This window comes from Clarias gariepinus, chromosome 24 (genome assembly GCF_024256425.1).
Source record: "Clarias gariepinus isolate MV-2021 ecotype Netherlands chromosome 24, CGAR_prim_01v2, whole genome shotgun sequence".
Classification (NCBI taxonomy): Eukaryota; Metazoa; Chordata; class Actinopteri; order Siluriformes; family Clariidae; genus Clarias; species Clarias gariepinus.
In genome coordinates this window covers 22,949,095-22,966,864 of record NC_071123.1, presented here as the reverse complement: position 1 = coordinate 22,966,864, position 17,770 = coordinate 22,949,095, and the positions used below count along the sequence as shown (strand labels likewise).

Sequence of the window (17,770 nt, the reverse complement as noted above, 5' to 3'; positions counted from 1 at the left end):
GTTTAAAAAAAATTATACAAAACCGAACATTGGTTCCTTGAGTTTTGCAACAAAAGAGTCTTGAGTCGCACTATAGTGTTGTTCACTTGTGGAAATTTTCTAATAAAGTTGTGAAGTGAATTCCCTCAACTGGCTGGATGAGAAAAAAAATGCTGCTGCCATTTGGAATTATGTGGTAAGACTTTGGAGAAAGTGGAGGAGAGTATGTGATAATGGAAAAAATGAAAGAATGAAAAACACTTCAAATTTACACATGGGTTATGTGAGAAATAATTAAATAATTACAGAGAATAGAGACACTATGGCAAATAGCAGTGCATCATGAGTAAAGTAAAGCACCTAGCATGGATATTTGGGAAATGTGACAAAAAATAGCTTCACAAAGCCCATAGAGCGGCTAGAGAAGATCAAGGAGGAATGATATAATAAACAGAAAGATGAACGCAAGCATGAAGGATTAAGTGGAATAGCTGCAAAAGGGTGAGTAAGTATTTGGTATGAGACACAAGTAATAAAACAAAAGTGATGTATCAGTGAGCTGATTTGGTTCTGCTGATACCACAGAGAGATATAAGAGGATGAAGAAACAAGACTGTGAGGAATCTTCTTTACTGTATCTTTTTAGCTTTTAAATCAGCGTGGATTAGTACTGAAGCTCAGTAATGTGTCCATGAGAATCAAGAATTAGTTGCAGCTACAGTATCACTGCTTGGAAATCTGTTTTGAAAAAAAAAAAGAAAACATACATAGAGAATGGATATTATGCATGTAAACACCCACATGTTAAATGCAGAGGTGTATACAGGACTGTTTTTCCTGTTCTCACCTTGAAGTGACCTGAACAGCTTTGGCAAACAGGTTGACAATCCCACTCAGTCCTGAAGAAGGTTTGACCAACCTTTCCCAAATCCATCTGGTCCTGGAGATTGTGCATAACATATAATCACCCCTGGGAGAATTTTAGCTAATCCCTTCTTGCCCTGCAAACACTGCAAAACAACCCTGTTTTTTACTTCTGCAGAAGATTTAACCAATTGAACCATCTTCCTCCTTAATAAATCCAGGCAGATTTTTCCACTGGCAGTGCTACTGCTTCTCATTCATTATTTGGAGTTCAGGACAACAGAGAGGAAGTCATTCTATACAATAAAATAGCATGATATATAAAATAAAGAACACAGTGAATTAATACAGCTAGAGCATTTTCTTCCATCTCACTGAAGACCAGGATTAGATTCCTCAACATGGGACCCCAGCCATAAGCTTGTGCAAGCCAGAGCACTCTCAGAACAAGGTCCAAGCGCATGTGTGAAGGAGATGGTTGCAACAGTAAGAGCATTTAGTTTAAAAATCTGTCCCAAATCAATTATTCAGATCCAGTGGGGCAAGCGGGGATGGGAGCAACAAAAGGTGAAAATTATTTAAAATAAAATAATGGACAAACTGGTGGTAAAATCTAATCGTATACAGATCATTTAATAATTTTAATTAAAAAATGCAATGCCATATACGTTTTGTGCTATTAAATGTGTATATGTAAACACACATTTATTTACATGATTTATGAAGTTTTTTTTTTTTTTTAACCTCCTCACAATCCACTAAGCAGTGGTCAAGGTTTGATGCGATTCTAAGATTTTATAAGATCATTAGTGGCTGAGCAGTAGATGTCACTAAACTCATTTGCACATGAAAAAGAAAGTAAAAAAAAAAAAAAAAAAGGAAGCATAGTTTTCCAGGCTCACCTGTCATTTCCTCAATGCCAGCTAGACAGTCAGGTAGGGATAATTTCTTTATAATTCCTCTCATTTACACAATCTGTTTTACAGCAAACAGTCTGTCTGAACAGCATTTTTAATGTCATTGGATAATTTTTCATAAAACCTTTTTAATTCAAATAGTGCTTTAATTTAAATAGTGTTTATTTTAAGTGTAAATAGGTGACTTATCATTTTATGTTGACTGTTTCCCAAAGCGTAAATTGTCAAAGAGTTTGTAGTTCCGGTGTTTTTTTTTTTTAAATAGCACCAATAGTTGTGATTAGTGTGATTATGAAATAGTGTTGATCACCTTTCTAAATACACCTCCTGCTACATTGTCAGAAGTAACTGGTCATACCGTCAACATGTATTCACCAGGAAATATACCAGGAACTGGAGTATACCTTTTAAAAACAAGTTTAAGTTTCATAGTTGGACTTTGCCCTGATGATAAGGAAGCGGCGCAGAAGGCTCAAAGTATGCTATCTGGAAAAATCAGAGATTAGAAAGAGTTCTACAGGGAAAAAAAACTGCAACAAAGACTGAAACAGAACAACAGAGGTATGAGTGGCATGAGAAGCAATATTGGTGACAAGGCAAGTCATGCCAAGTTCTCTAACGACTCTGTGGTTGTTGGATGTACTGTACTGTACAAAGGATGGTGACATCTCTGAGCACCTGTCTGTGGTGGATGACTTCATTTTCTAGTGTAAGCGTAATCACAGACAACTAAACATCAGGAAAACAAAGGAGATGGTGGTAGACTTCAGGAGAAGTAAGACCCCTGGGATTCCTATATCTTTCCAGGGGAAGATAGTGGACATGGTCTCAGAATACAATATCTGGGAGTTCATCTTGACCACAAACTTGACTGGTCACTTAACACAATGGCACTTTACAAGAAAGGACAGAGCCGGTTGTATTTACTGAGAAGAACCCCATCCTTTGTTTTATGAAACCGTTGTGGCGAGTGTCACTTTTTATGTTGTGGTCTAAGATAATTCAGCCAGAGACTGATTACCACCAAGTGCTCTACAGCGGGGTGTGAAACAGACCAAGAAAGACTAGTAGAGCAGGAGTGCATTTCTAAAGGCGTTTACTCACGTTGTAAAATTGTATGGAATTTAGAAACAACAAAAGAAGAGTCTCATCATGAGACAAAACAAACCTTACAAATTCCTGAACTAACTATCAAAAGAAATACAAAATAAACCTAAAAGCTTCAGCACATGCAACGCTCTGACTCCTGTAAAATAAGGAAACAAAAGTACACAGTTGGCATAACACTCAACGTGAACTAACAATTGACTCATTTAATATCATAAAAAAAAAGCAAAGCACCAATATGCTTCCTAACAACGAGGTTGAACTTGTCATGTAGTAGGCTAAACCAAACTCCAACACATTTTCCTTAACTGTAACCAAGAATAAGCAATTTCGCTCTTGGATTAATAAAGTCCTTTAAATCTTGAATCTGAAAGTCTAGCTTTTGGATTATTTTAAGTTTACTCTATTGATTTATTTATTACAGGTATTGCATATCATGGTATTAATTAATTAATTAATTAATTAATTAATTAATGTATGTGTTTTAATTTAAATAGACACTACAGACGGAGAACATCCCACAAGAGCTGCAGTTCTGGAGCTTCTCGTACCATGCTATCTAGTTATTACAATTTGGCCCTTGTCAAAATCCCGCAAATCCTTACGTGTGCCCATTTTCTCTGTTTCCAACACAACACTAGGGACAAAATGTTTACTTGCTGCCTAATATATCTCATCCACTTTCAGCTGCGATTGGCACTGATATTGTAACTGTGGCTACTGTGACAAGGACTGTGACACCAAATTGTGATGTCTAGATGACTGGGTCAGAGCAACTTCAAAACTGCACTATTGTTTTGTTGGCAAAAGGGGGGACCTACTCAATATTAAGCAGGTGGTCATAATGTTATGGCTTATCAGTGTATCTACTAGAAAACTAAAAATGTTTTTTTTTGCATTAACTAACTATTTGTCTGTAGTTGCACTGCATATGTTTTACAATACTCTGTTCTGACAGACATATTTTCTTTCTTTTTTACAAATTTTTATTTAGCCAGTAAGTCATCTAGATGAACTTTATCCTTTATAACTGTACACAAAAGTATGGACACTAGGCATTTTAGTGGTGCACATTCACATAGGATAAGGGGAAAAGATGTCTGTTTGAACAGTTTATGTATTTTGGCAGCTTTAAGAGAATAATTTCTAGCTGATAGGAAAAAAAATCATCCTGCAGTTCTGTTCGTGGCCATGTGAATACATAATTAAATATCAATATGCTGATCAAGTTTATAGCAAAATTGTGCTTCAATTGAGCTTCTGTAATGATTCAAAGCAGCCACTGAGAAGAAAGAACAAAGAAAATTTTTTTTTTTTTGCACACTAAACATTTTTATTACAAAGTTTGTTGAAGATCATGAGAAACATTAAAAACATTACAAGACTTTTAGTGTACAGCAAATCAGCCTCTTTCTGCTACTAGTTTCAATTTCACTTTGTTTTTTGAAGTCCATGCCTTATCATACAGGGATGTGTCATATAAGGTTCAATCAGGCATGAACCAACTGTATTGTGTATACTGTACATCTCTGGTCTCATAATGTTATCATGTTATAAAGTGTAATATGGTTGTATATTGTTCAGAAATCCCAACTACACCCAGGCTCACCAAGTGTATCTTAAGTCTCTTTTACACAAAACAACTTTTACACTAGTGTACTGAGTTTTGTAGAATTATCTCTGTTTGAATTTCTTACGTAAATATAAAGTTTGCTATGCATCATTGCTCCCAAGGCAGGACATCCACTATACATATGTTGAGTCTGGTTCCTCTCAAGGTTTCTTCCTATTACCATCTCAGGGAGTTTTTCCTTGCCACTGTCGCCCTCGGCTTGTTCACCAGGGACAAACTGACCATTTTGATTCATACAAATTCACATTTCATACAAACTTAAAAAATTCTTTTGACTATGTAAAGCTGCTTTGCGGCAATGAAAATTGCTAAAAGCGCTATACAAATAAAATTGAATTGAATTGAATTGAATATATAACTCCTCTTTCTTTCTCAGTATTGTACTGTTTTTTTTTTTACAATGATTAAACCATGCTAATGTGCAATGTTCAGTGTATAACAGAAAACATTTATTATAAGCATGTTTAATTAGTTGGATACAACGTGTAGCAACTTGACTTACATTAGGTTGGTGTCACTACTTTCACTCATTATTTGGGCCTTTTACTCTAGATACTTTGCTAAGCTGGGTATTTTCTAACAACACAATCAGCACTTTATAGCAACAGCAGACGATATAATGTTTTATGATTGCACAGTATATTTATAACACTATAAAGCTTTTGTCCTTTGGCCCACACCTGTCTTTGGTACTCAAATGCTCCCATATAATTAGGATTATAAAATGTGGTAATAAATATATTTAAAAATTTTTTGCTGCAGATGTTAAAGAGAGGTGGAAAAATAAGGAAATATGTCCTCCAGTGACTTCAGTTCAGGAACTGGTGAGTTTTTAGATGTGCAATTTATCATGTGAGAATGTCGTCATGACAACAATCAAATCCTGCAGTTTTTACTGCTGCTGTAATCATAAAGAAAATCTTCATATTTGTTGCACTATTTTAATTTACATGGTTATTTGTATCTTTTGGTTTTTATTAATCATTGAAGTGCATTCAGGCATTTCACGTATGTTGTGAAAAGGGCTAGGAATTAGTAAATATATGTACTTAAATATTGTTTAAATAACATTGCTTATTTTATGTTTCTGCTTGTTATTGTTAATTTTAATTTTGTATTTTTTTATTTAGGTTTCACACACCATGTTTCACAAGTGAAGGTTGTGTTTTTAGGCAGCAGGAATGCTGGGAAAAGTTCAGCAGTAAACACCATCCTGGGTAGAGAGGAGTTTGACTTAAAGAGAACTGCACAGTGTGTTATGAGACAAGGAGACGTTGCAGGAAAGGATATAACTGTAGTTGAAGCTCCTGGATGGCAGAGAAATAAAGCTGTAAGGAATTCCATTGAGCTACTTAAACAGGAGATTGTTCTCAGTGTGTCCAGGTGTCCTCCTGGTCCACACGCTGTCCTCCTGGTCCTGCGTTTAAACGTCAAATCATGGAAGAGTGAGCAAAATGTATTAGAGGGATATCTGGAGCTTCTTACTGAAAGAGTCTGGAGTCACACTATAGTCCTGTTCACCTTCGGGGACGCTCTGGGAGACACAACCATAGAGCAGTATATTAAGACAGAAGAGTATCTCCAGGGTCTGGTTCAGAAATGTGGAAACAGATATCATGTTTTTAACAATAAGAAGAGGCATGATGTCTCTCAGGTCACAGAGTTGCTGGAGAAGATAGAGAAGATGGTGGCAGGAAACGAAGGCTGTCATTTGGAAATGGACAAAAAGATTCTACAAGATGTGGAGGAGAGAAGGAGAGAAGAGGAAAAGAGATCAAAAGAGAGGGTGATGAAGGTGTCAAAGAAGAAAGAATACATTAGATCACAAAAGAGTAAGACGTTCATCAATGTATTCATATATGTTTAAGCAGGGACCAGATCAGGACCCCTTTAACTGTTAAATGGCTGACTCGCTCTGTACAGATTTATTGTACAAACAGCCGATTTATAGAATAAACAGATGATTTCTTTATAAATTGACAAATTGGTCACTACATAAAAAGAATGCTAGTGCTAATAGGTGGATAATTAGATAGCTTGATGCGAGTATGGCACTGCATGAGTGGGAGGATGGGTGGATGTAATGCCCGTGTGAATGAATAGAGGCCTATGTAATTTCTTCCCCCTAAACATTACTTTAAAATATTTACAAGATTTATTTCTACTAATAGCATTTTTTTTTCTATTGCAGGAGAAACAGACCATCTGTTAGAGATGAGGCTTGTGCTCCTGGGTTACAAGAATGCTGGGAAGAGTTCATCAGGAAGCACCATCTTAAGGGATGATAAATTTAGAGATCGAAAAAATAAATGTACAGATGTTTTAATGGGAGATGGTGAAGTAGCAGGGAGAAAGATCACTATAGTTGAAGCTCCAGGATGGCGGAGAAATACACCTGTATGCAAGAGCACTGAACAGTTTAAACAACAGATGGAGTCTAGTATGTCCATGTATCCTCCAGGTCCTCATGCTGTACTGCTCGTCATGTGTTTAGACTTAAAATTTAGGAGAAAACAGAGAAAGGTGTTAGAGGGATATCTCAGTCTACTTGGTGACAATGTCTGGAGTCACACCATAGTTCTGTTCACCTTTGGAGACTTCCTAGGAGACACAACAATAGAGCACTACATTGAGCGTGAGGGAGAGGACCTCCAGTGGCTGGTTGAGAGATGTGCAAACAGATATCATGTTTTTAATAATACAAAGAGGGATGATGGTTCTCAGGTCACACAGCTGCTGGAGAAGATAGAGGAGATGGTGGCTGGAAATGGAGACTGTAATTTGGAAATTGACTTCAAATCAAAGTCTGAACTAAACATGGAAGATTCTGCAGGTGAGTTCATACCGTGTGTGCTGCTGTGTTATCTGCCTTATGATCTAACGCCCAATTTTGCCATTTGGACCTCCTGATTAGAATTCAGAGTTTTCAACACTGGGCATTAAGGGTAACAGTTTATAAACATATTGAAAATATCATGTAGTTAATCTACTTAGTTTTTAGAGAAGTTAGCTAAATTTTCTGAATGATAGATTCATTGTAGTTTAGATAAAATTTAAAGTCATTTGAAGAATCACACAAAACATTTTTAACTAGCTTGACCAACACCGATCACCAGCCAGGTCCATGAGAAGCTTCAAATATAAAAAATATATAAGGCTATTGATTTATAATTAATAGTGATTTCTACTTTTGTTTTACTTTTCAGCAGTTTCAAACACTCCTCCTGTTCGTCGACCTGCTAGGATGGTCTCACCTATTCCTTCCAGTCCCCATACCACTATCCCTCAAAACAAACCAGGTGATTAAGTCTAATTTATATGTACTCATTAAAATGTTGAGGGTGGTGAAGAAAGGGCCAAAGTTTAATCAAATGAAATTTTGCAAAATAAATCTACAAATAAATAAATAAAACACATGCCGAGTATGTAAAAAGATTTTGTATTTACGATTAGACGTGTTGTAGTTTGTTTCAGGTTTTGGGGTAGATTTATTGTTGGGGTAGATCTGTGTATTAGTATAGAGCAAATAAAAAAAAATTTTCAGTTGCAGTTTAAAAATATTTTGTAAAAAAAAAAAAAAAAACAGGAATCTAAGTCCTGACTCTTGCAGGACCACTGGAGTAAGACTTGAGTAGTAGTGGCCAGAGAATAGGATTTATTTATGAAGAATATAAACAGTTATATAACTATAAACACTATAAAAATATAACTTTTTTAGTCAAATACTATTGAACTATTTTCTATCATTAAGGTAGGAGTTGAGCCATTACAGATTTAAGCCTTCAATAAAACGTTAAGCAGAAGGACAACAATGGGTAAAATAATAATAATAATAATAATAATAATAATAATTAACCTGCTTTTTATCCCATGCCACAATAAAGTTGGTTTAGTTACCACGTTTTGAGGCACCAATTTAAAGAAACAATACCAATTGATACATGATAATATGATATATAATGAGTGTTACTAAAACAATTTGTATTACAGTTCTGTGGACCAAACTTTGCCCTATAACTACACACTTATATTACAATTACATTTAACTTTCTAGAAACATTCCATAAAGCTTTGGTGAGTTACTAAAGAAATTACTGTGATTTATCATATTCTTCAGTTAGAGAAGAATATAATGAAATGTGTTAAATTTCTCTCTACATATCTTTATATTATATGACATATACAGTGGTGTGAAAAACTATTTGCCCCCTTCCTAATTTCTTATTCTTTTGCATGTTTGTCACACAAAATGTTTCTGCTCATTAAAAACCGTTAACTATTAGTCAAAGATAACATAATTGAACACAAAATGCAGTTTTTAAATGAAGGTTTACGTTATTAAGGGAGAAAAAAAACTCCAAATCTACATGGCCCTGTGTAAAAAAGTGATTGCCCCCCTTGTTAAAAAATAACTTAACTGTGGTTTATCACACCTGAGTTCAATTTCTGTAGTCACCCCCAGGCCTGATTACTGCCACACCTGTTTCAATCAAGAAATCACTTAAATAGGAGCTACCTGACACAGAGAAGTAGACCAAAAGCACCTCAAAAGCTAGATATCATGCTAAGATCCAAAGAAATTCAGGAACAAATAAGAACAAAAGTAATTGAGATCTATCAGTCTGGTAAAGGTTATAAAGCCATTTCTAAAGCTTTGGGACTCCAGCGAACCACAGTGAGAGCCATTATCCACAAATGGCAAAAACATGGAACAGTGGTGAACCTTCCCAGGAGTGGCCGGCCGACCAAAATTACCCCAAGACCGCAGAGACAACTCATCCGAGAGGCCACAAAAGACCCCAGGACAACATCTAAAGAACTGCAGGCCTCACTCGCCTCAATTAAGGTCAGTGTTCACGACTCCACCATAAGAAAGAGACTGGGCAAAAACGTTTTGCTGCTTCAGGACCTGGAAGGCTTGCTGTGATAGATGGAACCATGAATTCTACTGTCTACCAAAAAATCCTGAAGGAGAATGTCCGGCCATCTGTTCGTCAACTCAAGCTGAAGCGATCTTCGGTGCTGCAGCAGGACAATGACCCAAAACACACCAGCAAATCCACATCTGAATGGCTGAAGAAAAAACAATATGAAGACTTTCGAGTGGCCTAGTCAAAGTCCTGACCTGAATCCTATTGAGATGTTGTGGCATGACCTTAAAAAGGCAGTTCATGCTAGAAAACCCTCAAATAAAGCTTAATTACAACAATTCTGCAAAGATGAATGGGCCAAAATTCCTCCAGAGCGCTGTAAAAGACTTGTTGCAAGTTATCGCAAACGCTTGATTGCAGTTTTTGCTGCTAAGGGTGGCCCAACCAGTTATTAGGTTCAGGGGGCAATTACTTTTTCACACAGGGCCATGTAGGTTTGGATTTTTTTTCTCCCTAAATAATAAAAACCATCATTTAAAAACTGCATTTTGTGTTCAATTATGTTATCTTTGACTGATAGTTAAATGTGTTTGATGATCAGAAACATTTTGTGTGACAAACATGCAAAAGAATAAGAAATCAGGAAGGGGGCAAATAGTTTTTCACACCACTGTATTACATATCTTTATCTTTATATCATTACAGGGAAGGTTTCTGACTTCGAAGCCCAGGGCTATCGTGCCGAGGATTTCCAACGAGGTCCTCCCATCACCCAAAAACAGGTCAGCAGGTTAACTGGCTGTGCCTAACTGGCTTTAAATATATGAATGTGTGTATAATCCTGTGTGGATGGTCCTGCTGTGGGTATAATAAGTAGTGCTGGATAAAAGAATGGGACCACACAAGAAAGGAAAGCGCTAATCCAAATAGATATTGTCCTGAATGAGCACAATATTTTATTTATGTAAAAACTACTGTATTTATTAAAATGCATCTTGATTCTGAAATAAAATGACACTAACTTGAATATTTGAACAGATTTCAGCTCGAATTGCTCAGCAACTAGGGCCTATTACAATATTCACTCTTGGATCAGTTAAAAAGTGTGCTAAGGATAAGAACATAGAAGAATACAGGTAAGTGCCATGAAAAAAATATTTGTCACATTTAAATGATTCAGATCATAAAACACTTTTTAATATTACACAAAGACAACCAGAGTATATATGAAATGCAGTTTTTAAATGATTTCATTTATTAAGCCCTGGATTGTAGATCTGTTAACACAATTGAGTAGAAGTCCTTTGGAATTAAGTTTATGCAAAATGTTTCAAATAAATTAAAACCTACAAACAAACATTAATTACCAAAATGTATAAAATATATTTCAAATGCAAGTAATTTAGTGGTGGCAAAGTACCAAAATCCTGTTCTTGAGTAAATGTAGAGAAAGGTTGAAGTTCTCCATTTACTTTTTCACCTACTGTAAGTAAAAGAACAAAATGACTTACCAGTATTGAGCTCATATTAGCTCACTGTAGCCTTAGACTTTGTAAATTTCCCCATTCCACTTATAACTGATGAACTGGAATTGGAATTATGCCAAAACTTTTATTAATTGTCCAAAATTGCTGATCTAAAAGAAGACTCTTTAAGCAACTGACCATTGACCTAGTGCTGTAGGAACTCATGATAGATGCTGATGCAGTAAAATAAAGTTATTCTACTTAAAAGCATTTAGTTAACCTGCCTAGCCACGGTACTTATTGGATTATCTTTAGTTTTGATTATGGTGTGTATTTGCCATGCCATTTTTGATAACCTTATGCAATTTCATAACATTTCTTTCCACCTAGATTTGCATTCATTTTTGGCCAAGATATTTTATTGTAATGAGACTCCTCTAGACACTCCTATATTTTCATCAACCCCAACTAGTTGTTTCTTGCAACAACAAGCAACCCCAGATCAAAACACTGTCTCCAGAGGATTGTACAGTGGACACTATGCATGATGGGTGCATCGCTTCATGTGCTTTCCTCCTTTCCCTGACACGCCCATTACTCTGGAATAGGGTCAGTCTGGACTCATCAGAGCACATGACCTTTTTTCATTGCTCCAAAGTCCAATCTTTATTTACCCTAGTTAGCTCCAGTGACAGTCTTTTTTTTTCAACCACATTTCTTCTTTCGACAGATCAGCACTATCTTTTCAGGTTTTAATAACATGTTGGATGGTTCTTCACCTAATTCTAGCCACAATCATTTTAGTTGTTTTATGTGTTTCATGCAAGGCAGTAATTTGACTCTTCGGAAACACAGTAAAATCTTTTCCATGACTACATTTTTAACCCTACCATATTGATGCTATCGTAGGTTTGGTTTTGTGCATCATAAACCTGTGCACTATAACATTGATTTATTCATTCATCAATTTGCAAGAGGCTTACAATAAATTTGAGTATTTATTAATATTAAAAATATAGCTGTTTTTACCAACATCAAATATTACTCTTTTTATATAACATATAGTTCAAGGTTGGCTCGAACTATATCTTATATAAAAATATAGTTATATAGTTCAAGGTTGGCTATCTACATGATGACTCATGATGAGGTGCTATGGCTAATGTATATTTTCTTTTGTCTATATTAATGCACTTAAGTAACTATTTGCCTTATTTTAGCTACCACTTTTTAGCTTAGTCTATACCATTGTACTGTACCATTGTATATCATGTTGTTTTGCTCACTTGACTGATGGACTAGATCTCTGACCATATTATAGCTACAGTAATATGTTTCTCCCATGAGTTTTCTTTCTGTTTTTCAGGTTTCTCTGCCTTCATGATGGTCAGTTTAGGTGCAAGTTGACTGACATTGTATTCGAAATGAAAGGAAAGGGGGAAGTGCTGTACAGAATAGTGTCCTGGGACAGGCATGTTTTGAATGGATTAGGCCAAAACAAGCCTGCAGGACCTCTGTACAGTATTGACTGCTGTGAAGGTTCAATTCGTAATTTACATCTTCCACATTGTGAGACCCGTGAGTTCAATTAAGATTTACTTATTTAAATTCAACATTATACATTATATATACAGGTCCTTCTCAAAAAATTAGCATATTGTGATAAAGTTTATTATTTTCTGTAATGTACTGATAAACATTAGACTTTTATATATTTTAGATTCATTACACATAACTGAAGTAGTTCAAGCTTTTTTTTAAATTTTAATATTGATGATTTTGGCATACAGCTCATGAAAACCCAAAATTCCTATTTCAAAAAATTAGCATATCATGAAAAGGTTCTCTAAACGAGCTATTAACCTAATCATCTAAATTAACTAATTAACTCTAAACACCTGCAAAAGATTCCTGAGGCTTTTAAAAACTCCCAGCCAGGTTCATTACTCAAAACCGCAATCATGGGTAAGACTGCCGACCTGACTGCTGTCCAGAAGGCCATCATTGACACCCTCAAGCAAGAGGGTAAGACACAGAAAGAAATTTCTGAACGAATAGGCTGTTCCCAGAGTGCTGTATCAAGGCACCTCAGTGGGAAGGAAAAAGTGCGGCAGAAAACGCTGCACAACGAGAAGAGGTGACGGGACCCTGAGGAAGATTGTGGAGAAGGACTAATTCCAGACCTTGGGGAACCTGCGGAAGCAGTGGACTGAGTCTGGAGTAGGAACATCCAGAGCCACCGTGTACAGGCGTGTGCAGGAAATGGGCTACAGGTGCCGCATTCCCCAGGTCAAGCCACTTTTGAACCAGAAATAGCAGCAGAAGCGCCTGACCTGGGCTACAGAGAAGCAGCACTGGACTGTTGCTCAGTGGTCCAAAGTACTTTTTTCGGATGAAAGCAAATTTTGCATGTCATTTGGAAATCAAGGAGTCTGGAGGAAAACTGGGGAGAGGGAAATGCCAAAATGCCTGAAGTCCAGTGTCAAGTACCCACAGTCAGTGATGGTCTGGGGTGCCATGTCAGCTGCTGGTGTTGGTCCACTGTGTTTTATCAAGGGCAGGGTCAATGCAGCTAGCTATCAGGAGATTTTGGAGCACTTCATGCTTCCATCTGCTGAAAAGCTTTATGGAGATGTAGATTTCATTTTTTAGCACGACCTGGCACCTGCTCACAGTGCCAAAACCACTGGTAAATGGTTTACTGACCATGGTATTACTGTGCTCAATTGGCCTGCCAACTCTCTTGACCTGAACCCCATAGAGAATCTGTGGGATATTGTGAAGAGAAAGTTGAGAGACACAAGACCCAACACTCTGGATGAGCTTAAGGCCGCTATCGAAGCATCCTGGGCCTCCATAACACCTCAGCAGTGCCACAGGCTGATTGCCACGCCGCATTGAAGCAGTCATTTCTGCAAAAGGATTACCGACCAAGTATTGAGTGCATAACTGAACATAATTATTTGAAGGGTGACTTTTTTTGTATTAAAAACACTTTTCTTTTATTGGTCGGATGAAATATGCTAATTTTTTGAAATAGGAATTTGGGGTTTTTTGAGCTGTATGCCAAAATCATCAATATTAAAACAATTAAAAGGCTTGACCTACTTCAGTTGTGTGTAATGAATCTGAAATATATGAAAGTCTAATGTTTATCAGTACATTACAGAAAATAATGAACTTTATTACAATATGCTAATTTTTTGAGAAGGACCTGTACACTATACACACAGTGTATATATATATATATATATATATATATATATATATATAACTTTATAATTATGTCCATAAATTTAACATTTATAAACACTTAAATACTTAAAAGTAATTGAGGAATTTTTAGCACACATCTCCACAAAAATTCCTAGTGAGATCCTAGTTTTTATTGCTTCGTGTGCTTCCCTTTTTACAATAATCCACAGAACATGTACAGTATGAAGATTTTAGTAGTATGGTTGACATAAAATTTTGCCATTTATTCCCACTGTGACGTAAACAATTTTATCCATGTTTTGTACTAAGGATAGGATAAAATTCTAAAAATATCATGTTCTTTTGCAGAAAAACATTTGGTTAAATTGTCTGTAGTACATGTGAGTGATGGAAATGTTACAATCATTCATCAGCCACAAATAACAAAAACACACGTGATCATAGATGTTCAACATCTCTCCTGCTTTGGTCTTGTAAAATCACTGCTATTCAAAGTGTATCCCATCAAAGCCCAAGTTCTACTGTTCTATCAAAGAGATTTGAGCAAACTCAACATTCACCTGGTGCCAAAGAATGTCCCAGTAGAAGAGGTAATATGCTTTAATGTGTATGTTTTTTTTTATTCTGAAAAGGTATTGGATTATTTGGCACAACTAATTGACCAACATTAAAATATTTTGAAGACCATCTTTTGGCCTTGAAGGTACAGAAAAGACAGAAGAACAGCACATACATTATGACAAGCTCCAGATGTCAGCTGACCCCTGGTAAAATATACAGACCCTGCTGTAAAACTGTTGACTGTGTACACTTTGTATCCCAACCAGAGGTAAAGTAAAGCAGCTCATATAATTATCAACACCTTATCAGGCTTATCAACACTTTGGATCATGGATGACTTTAACATTCTGGGCTTTTCCTTTCCTTAGGTTGAAACATTTGATTGTGACTATGACCCAAACTACCACCCTACATTTGAGGTGCTCTTTAATACTGAGGTTAATAACATCAGTTTAAGCCTTTTGGATGAAAAAGACCAGGTGGTTTGGAGGCCACATGTAGTCCGATTTAATGGTGAGGAACTTTTATTATCATATATATTTTTAAATATATAAGACTGCACACATTAACACAGTTAGGCAATATGGCTGTGTACAGTGTCAGAGATGATTAGAAGAAGGGCACAAGCGCAACCTGACAGAACATTTTGAATCCAATTATACAATGAAAAAAAAAGAAAGAAAAAAAGAAGAGCTTAGTCACATACAGAAATTGCATAAATATGCATGAACATATTTTATGCACATCTGTGCTACTTCTATGAAGTCGCAAAAATGTCAAACTCAAAAATGTCTTTTATTACTATTTTTGGGCTTGAACGTTTTGTGACCTTATTCCCACATTACTGTAGTGGTAAAGAAAAGTAAAAGTAATCATATCATCACTTTGGTTCAAAATCCCAAATCCACATTTTGATGTTAAAAGCCTCCCCCATCGACACATACCGTACCTGCAGGACCTATAAGCGTATAATCAGTTGGGTATTTTAAATCAGTCAAAAACAAATGTTGTGTGTCACAGTTCAGTTTTTAACCCACCATCCATCATTACTTCTTTAACTGACAGATGTTAAGAATGATTAGGCTGGATTATATGTCTATTAATCATGTAATGTCAGAGTATCAGTTCTTGTTGTTTGACTTTTTACATCAGGTACAGATGCAGCTTCAACCACAATCAACACAATGAGTAAGTCTGTCTGATCTAGTCTCAATTTTATTTACAAATTATCCTTAGGAACCAAGACACTTGTAGGCGCACATACAGTACACATTCATACTCAGTCACATGTACTGTCTTGAATTTCTTAACTTTTATAAAGGAATTCATGCAAATATGTTGACCTATGGATGTATTTACATAAATACAATCAACTATTACTACAAGGGCATTGATGTCTCAGTAGTAAATTTTTTCTAAAATGCCAAACCTCAAATCTGGATAAAATTGGATGATGGGAACCTCTTGATGGGAGCAGGTGAACTACCAAAAACAACAATCAAATATTGCTACAAATGGAACATATGTTTTAATTATTAAGGTTACTGGTGCACGTATGTGCATGAGTCTTACAGGTTCATATGATCATACCTCAGTAAATTCGGGCACTTAATGGATCCCGATACATTAAAAATGTAGAATCTATGTCAATAAATGTAAGTGTAATGTTTAAAATCTTATTTATCTATTTTAGGCATTACCTTTGTGGATACATACAGATCAGAGCTAATTCAAAAAGTTTCTTCAGTAATGGAGATAGCAGACTGTCTAAAAGCCAGAGCAATGATGACTGATGAACTGTACAGTAACATTCAGGCAGCGACAACACCACAGGGGAAAATGAGAGAACTGTACAACTGTCTCAACTGTGGAGACGTGAAAGCAGAATTCCATAGAATTCTTCAAGAGAAAGAACCCTATTTAGTTCAGGAACTGAAGTCTGGAATGTCTTACAGTACCTCAGGAACACCTAATCAAGTAAATCACCCACACAAAAAAACATCCCTTTGTACACTTCTAATATGTTTTAAAGTCTTTGTGTAGCAGAAATATATAATAATAATAATGTTTAATTTTTATAGCGCATCAGAACCCAAGGTCACTTTTACAAAAGAATACAAGCAATGACAATTAACAAACAAGATACATCAGAAAAAAAACAGAGGGGACATTTAGACAAGCAAGTGTTGACAGTAAGGAACCATTGATAACATCAGAAGGTCTAGCAACTTTGTGAGAGAAGAGGAAGAAAGGAGAAAAAGTTATTTAGATGTAGTGAATAGATGAGTTTTAAGTTGAGATTTAAAGATCTGAAAAGAGGAGGCAGCCCGAATATTATGGGGCAGCTTATTCCACAGCTTGTTAAAATTAAAGCATAACGCAGAGTCAAACAATACTCCCAAATTTCGCACTGTTTATTGGCCTAATCTGGACTCCATTGACATCAATGATCAATGGAGGGAGGGGCCCATACTGGGAGGAACACTGATTTCTGGCCAATGAGTAGGATTTCCGTTTTATCTGTATTTAGTTGTAAGAAGTTATTAGGCATCCAAGTTTTAAGTTCTTGAAGACAGGAAACAATAGAAAGTGGTGAACAGAGTGAATTGGGTTGAACTGTAAAATAGATTTAAATATCATCAGCATAACTATGAAAACTGAGACCCTGACGTCTGATGATTTGACCTAATGGCAGTACGTAAATGAGAAAAAAAAGTGGACCAAGTACGGAACCTTGGGGAACACCATGGGAAATAGTGATGGTGCGAGATCTATTCTTACCTATACTAACGAATTGCTGTCTATCCGACAGATATGAAGTCAGCCACTGAAGAGCAGTACCAGTGATACCTATAGCAGATAGTCGAGCAAGAAGTACAGAGTGGCAAATAGTATCAAATGCTGCACTTAGGTCAAGAAGAACCAGGATACTGAGAGCACCTGAGTCAGAAAAATATAGATACAGATATGTCATTATGGTCATGTTTTTCATTGTTTTATTATGTCTATATTAATGCATTACAACTTCCAATTATACAGTATACATAATATCACCATCTTGATATTACAGAAAGACTTACATTTGTAATACTTTTATTTTTTAGTATTTTACTGTTATACTTTATATTTTACTGTTATATTTCATTTAAACTTTAG

The 17,770-nt window shown here is 35.9% G+C and overlaps 2 protein-coding genes across 2 annotated transcripts; both read left to right on the top strand.

The window, feature by feature from the left end:
• The first annotated feature begins 5,293 nt into the window (after nt 1–5,293).
• On the top strand, nt 5,294–14,777 carry LOC128511936 (GTPase IMAP family member 8-like). Its single transcript, XM_053484985.1, has 8 exons — nt 5,294–5,324; nt 5,631–6,332; nt 6,692–7,333; nt 7,707–7,799; nt 10,077–10,153; nt 10,410–10,507; nt 12,204–12,415; nt 14,686–14,777. Exons 1-8 carry the CDS (start codon nt 5,294–5,296, stop codon nt 14,712–14,714), a joined length of 1,884 nt encoding a protein of 627 aa, XP_053340960.1. The 3' UTR covers nt 14,715–14,777.
• Nucleotides 14,778–14,789: 12 nt separating this feature from the next.
• On the top strand, nt 14,790–16,674 carry LOC128512092 (uncharacterized). Its single transcript, XM_053485223.1, has 4 exons — nt 14,790–14,882; nt 14,983–15,127; nt 15,767–15,802; nt 16,308–16,674. The coding sequence occupies exons 1-4, from the start codon at nt 14,790–14,792 to the stop codon at nt 16,655–16,657; spliced, it is 624 nt and encodes a 207-aa protein (XP_053341198.1). The 3' UTR covers nt 16,658–16,674.
• Nucleotides 16,675–17,770: the final 1,096 nt, after the last annotated feature.

Excerpts from the sequence above, each read along its gene's own strand:
- LOC128512092 (XM_053485223.1), top strand. The coding sequence starts at position 14,790 with ATGACAAGCTCCAGATGTCAGCTGACCCCTGGTAAAATATACAGACCC. Across the intron at positions 15,128-15,766 it reads ACATGTAGTCCGATTTAATG|GTACAGATGCAGCTTCAACC; the intron begins GTGAGGAACTTT and ends TTTTTACATCAG. Across the intron at positions 15,803-16,307 it reads AACCACAATCAACACAATGA|GCATTACCTTTGTGGATACA; the intron begins GTAAGTCTGTCT and ends TATCTATTTTAG.
- LOC128511936 (XM_053484985.1), top strand. The coding sequence starts at position 5,294 with ATGTCCTCCAGTGACTTCAGTTCAGGAACTG. Across the intron at positions 7,800-10,076 it reads TATCCCTCAAAACAAACCAG|GGAAGGTTTCTGACTTCGAA; the intron begins GTGATTAAGTCT and ends ATATCATTACAG. Across the intron at positions 10,154-10,409 it reads CTCCCATCACCCAAAAACAG|ATTTCAGCTCGAATTGCTCA; the intron begins GTCAGCAGGTTA and ends ATATTTGAACAG.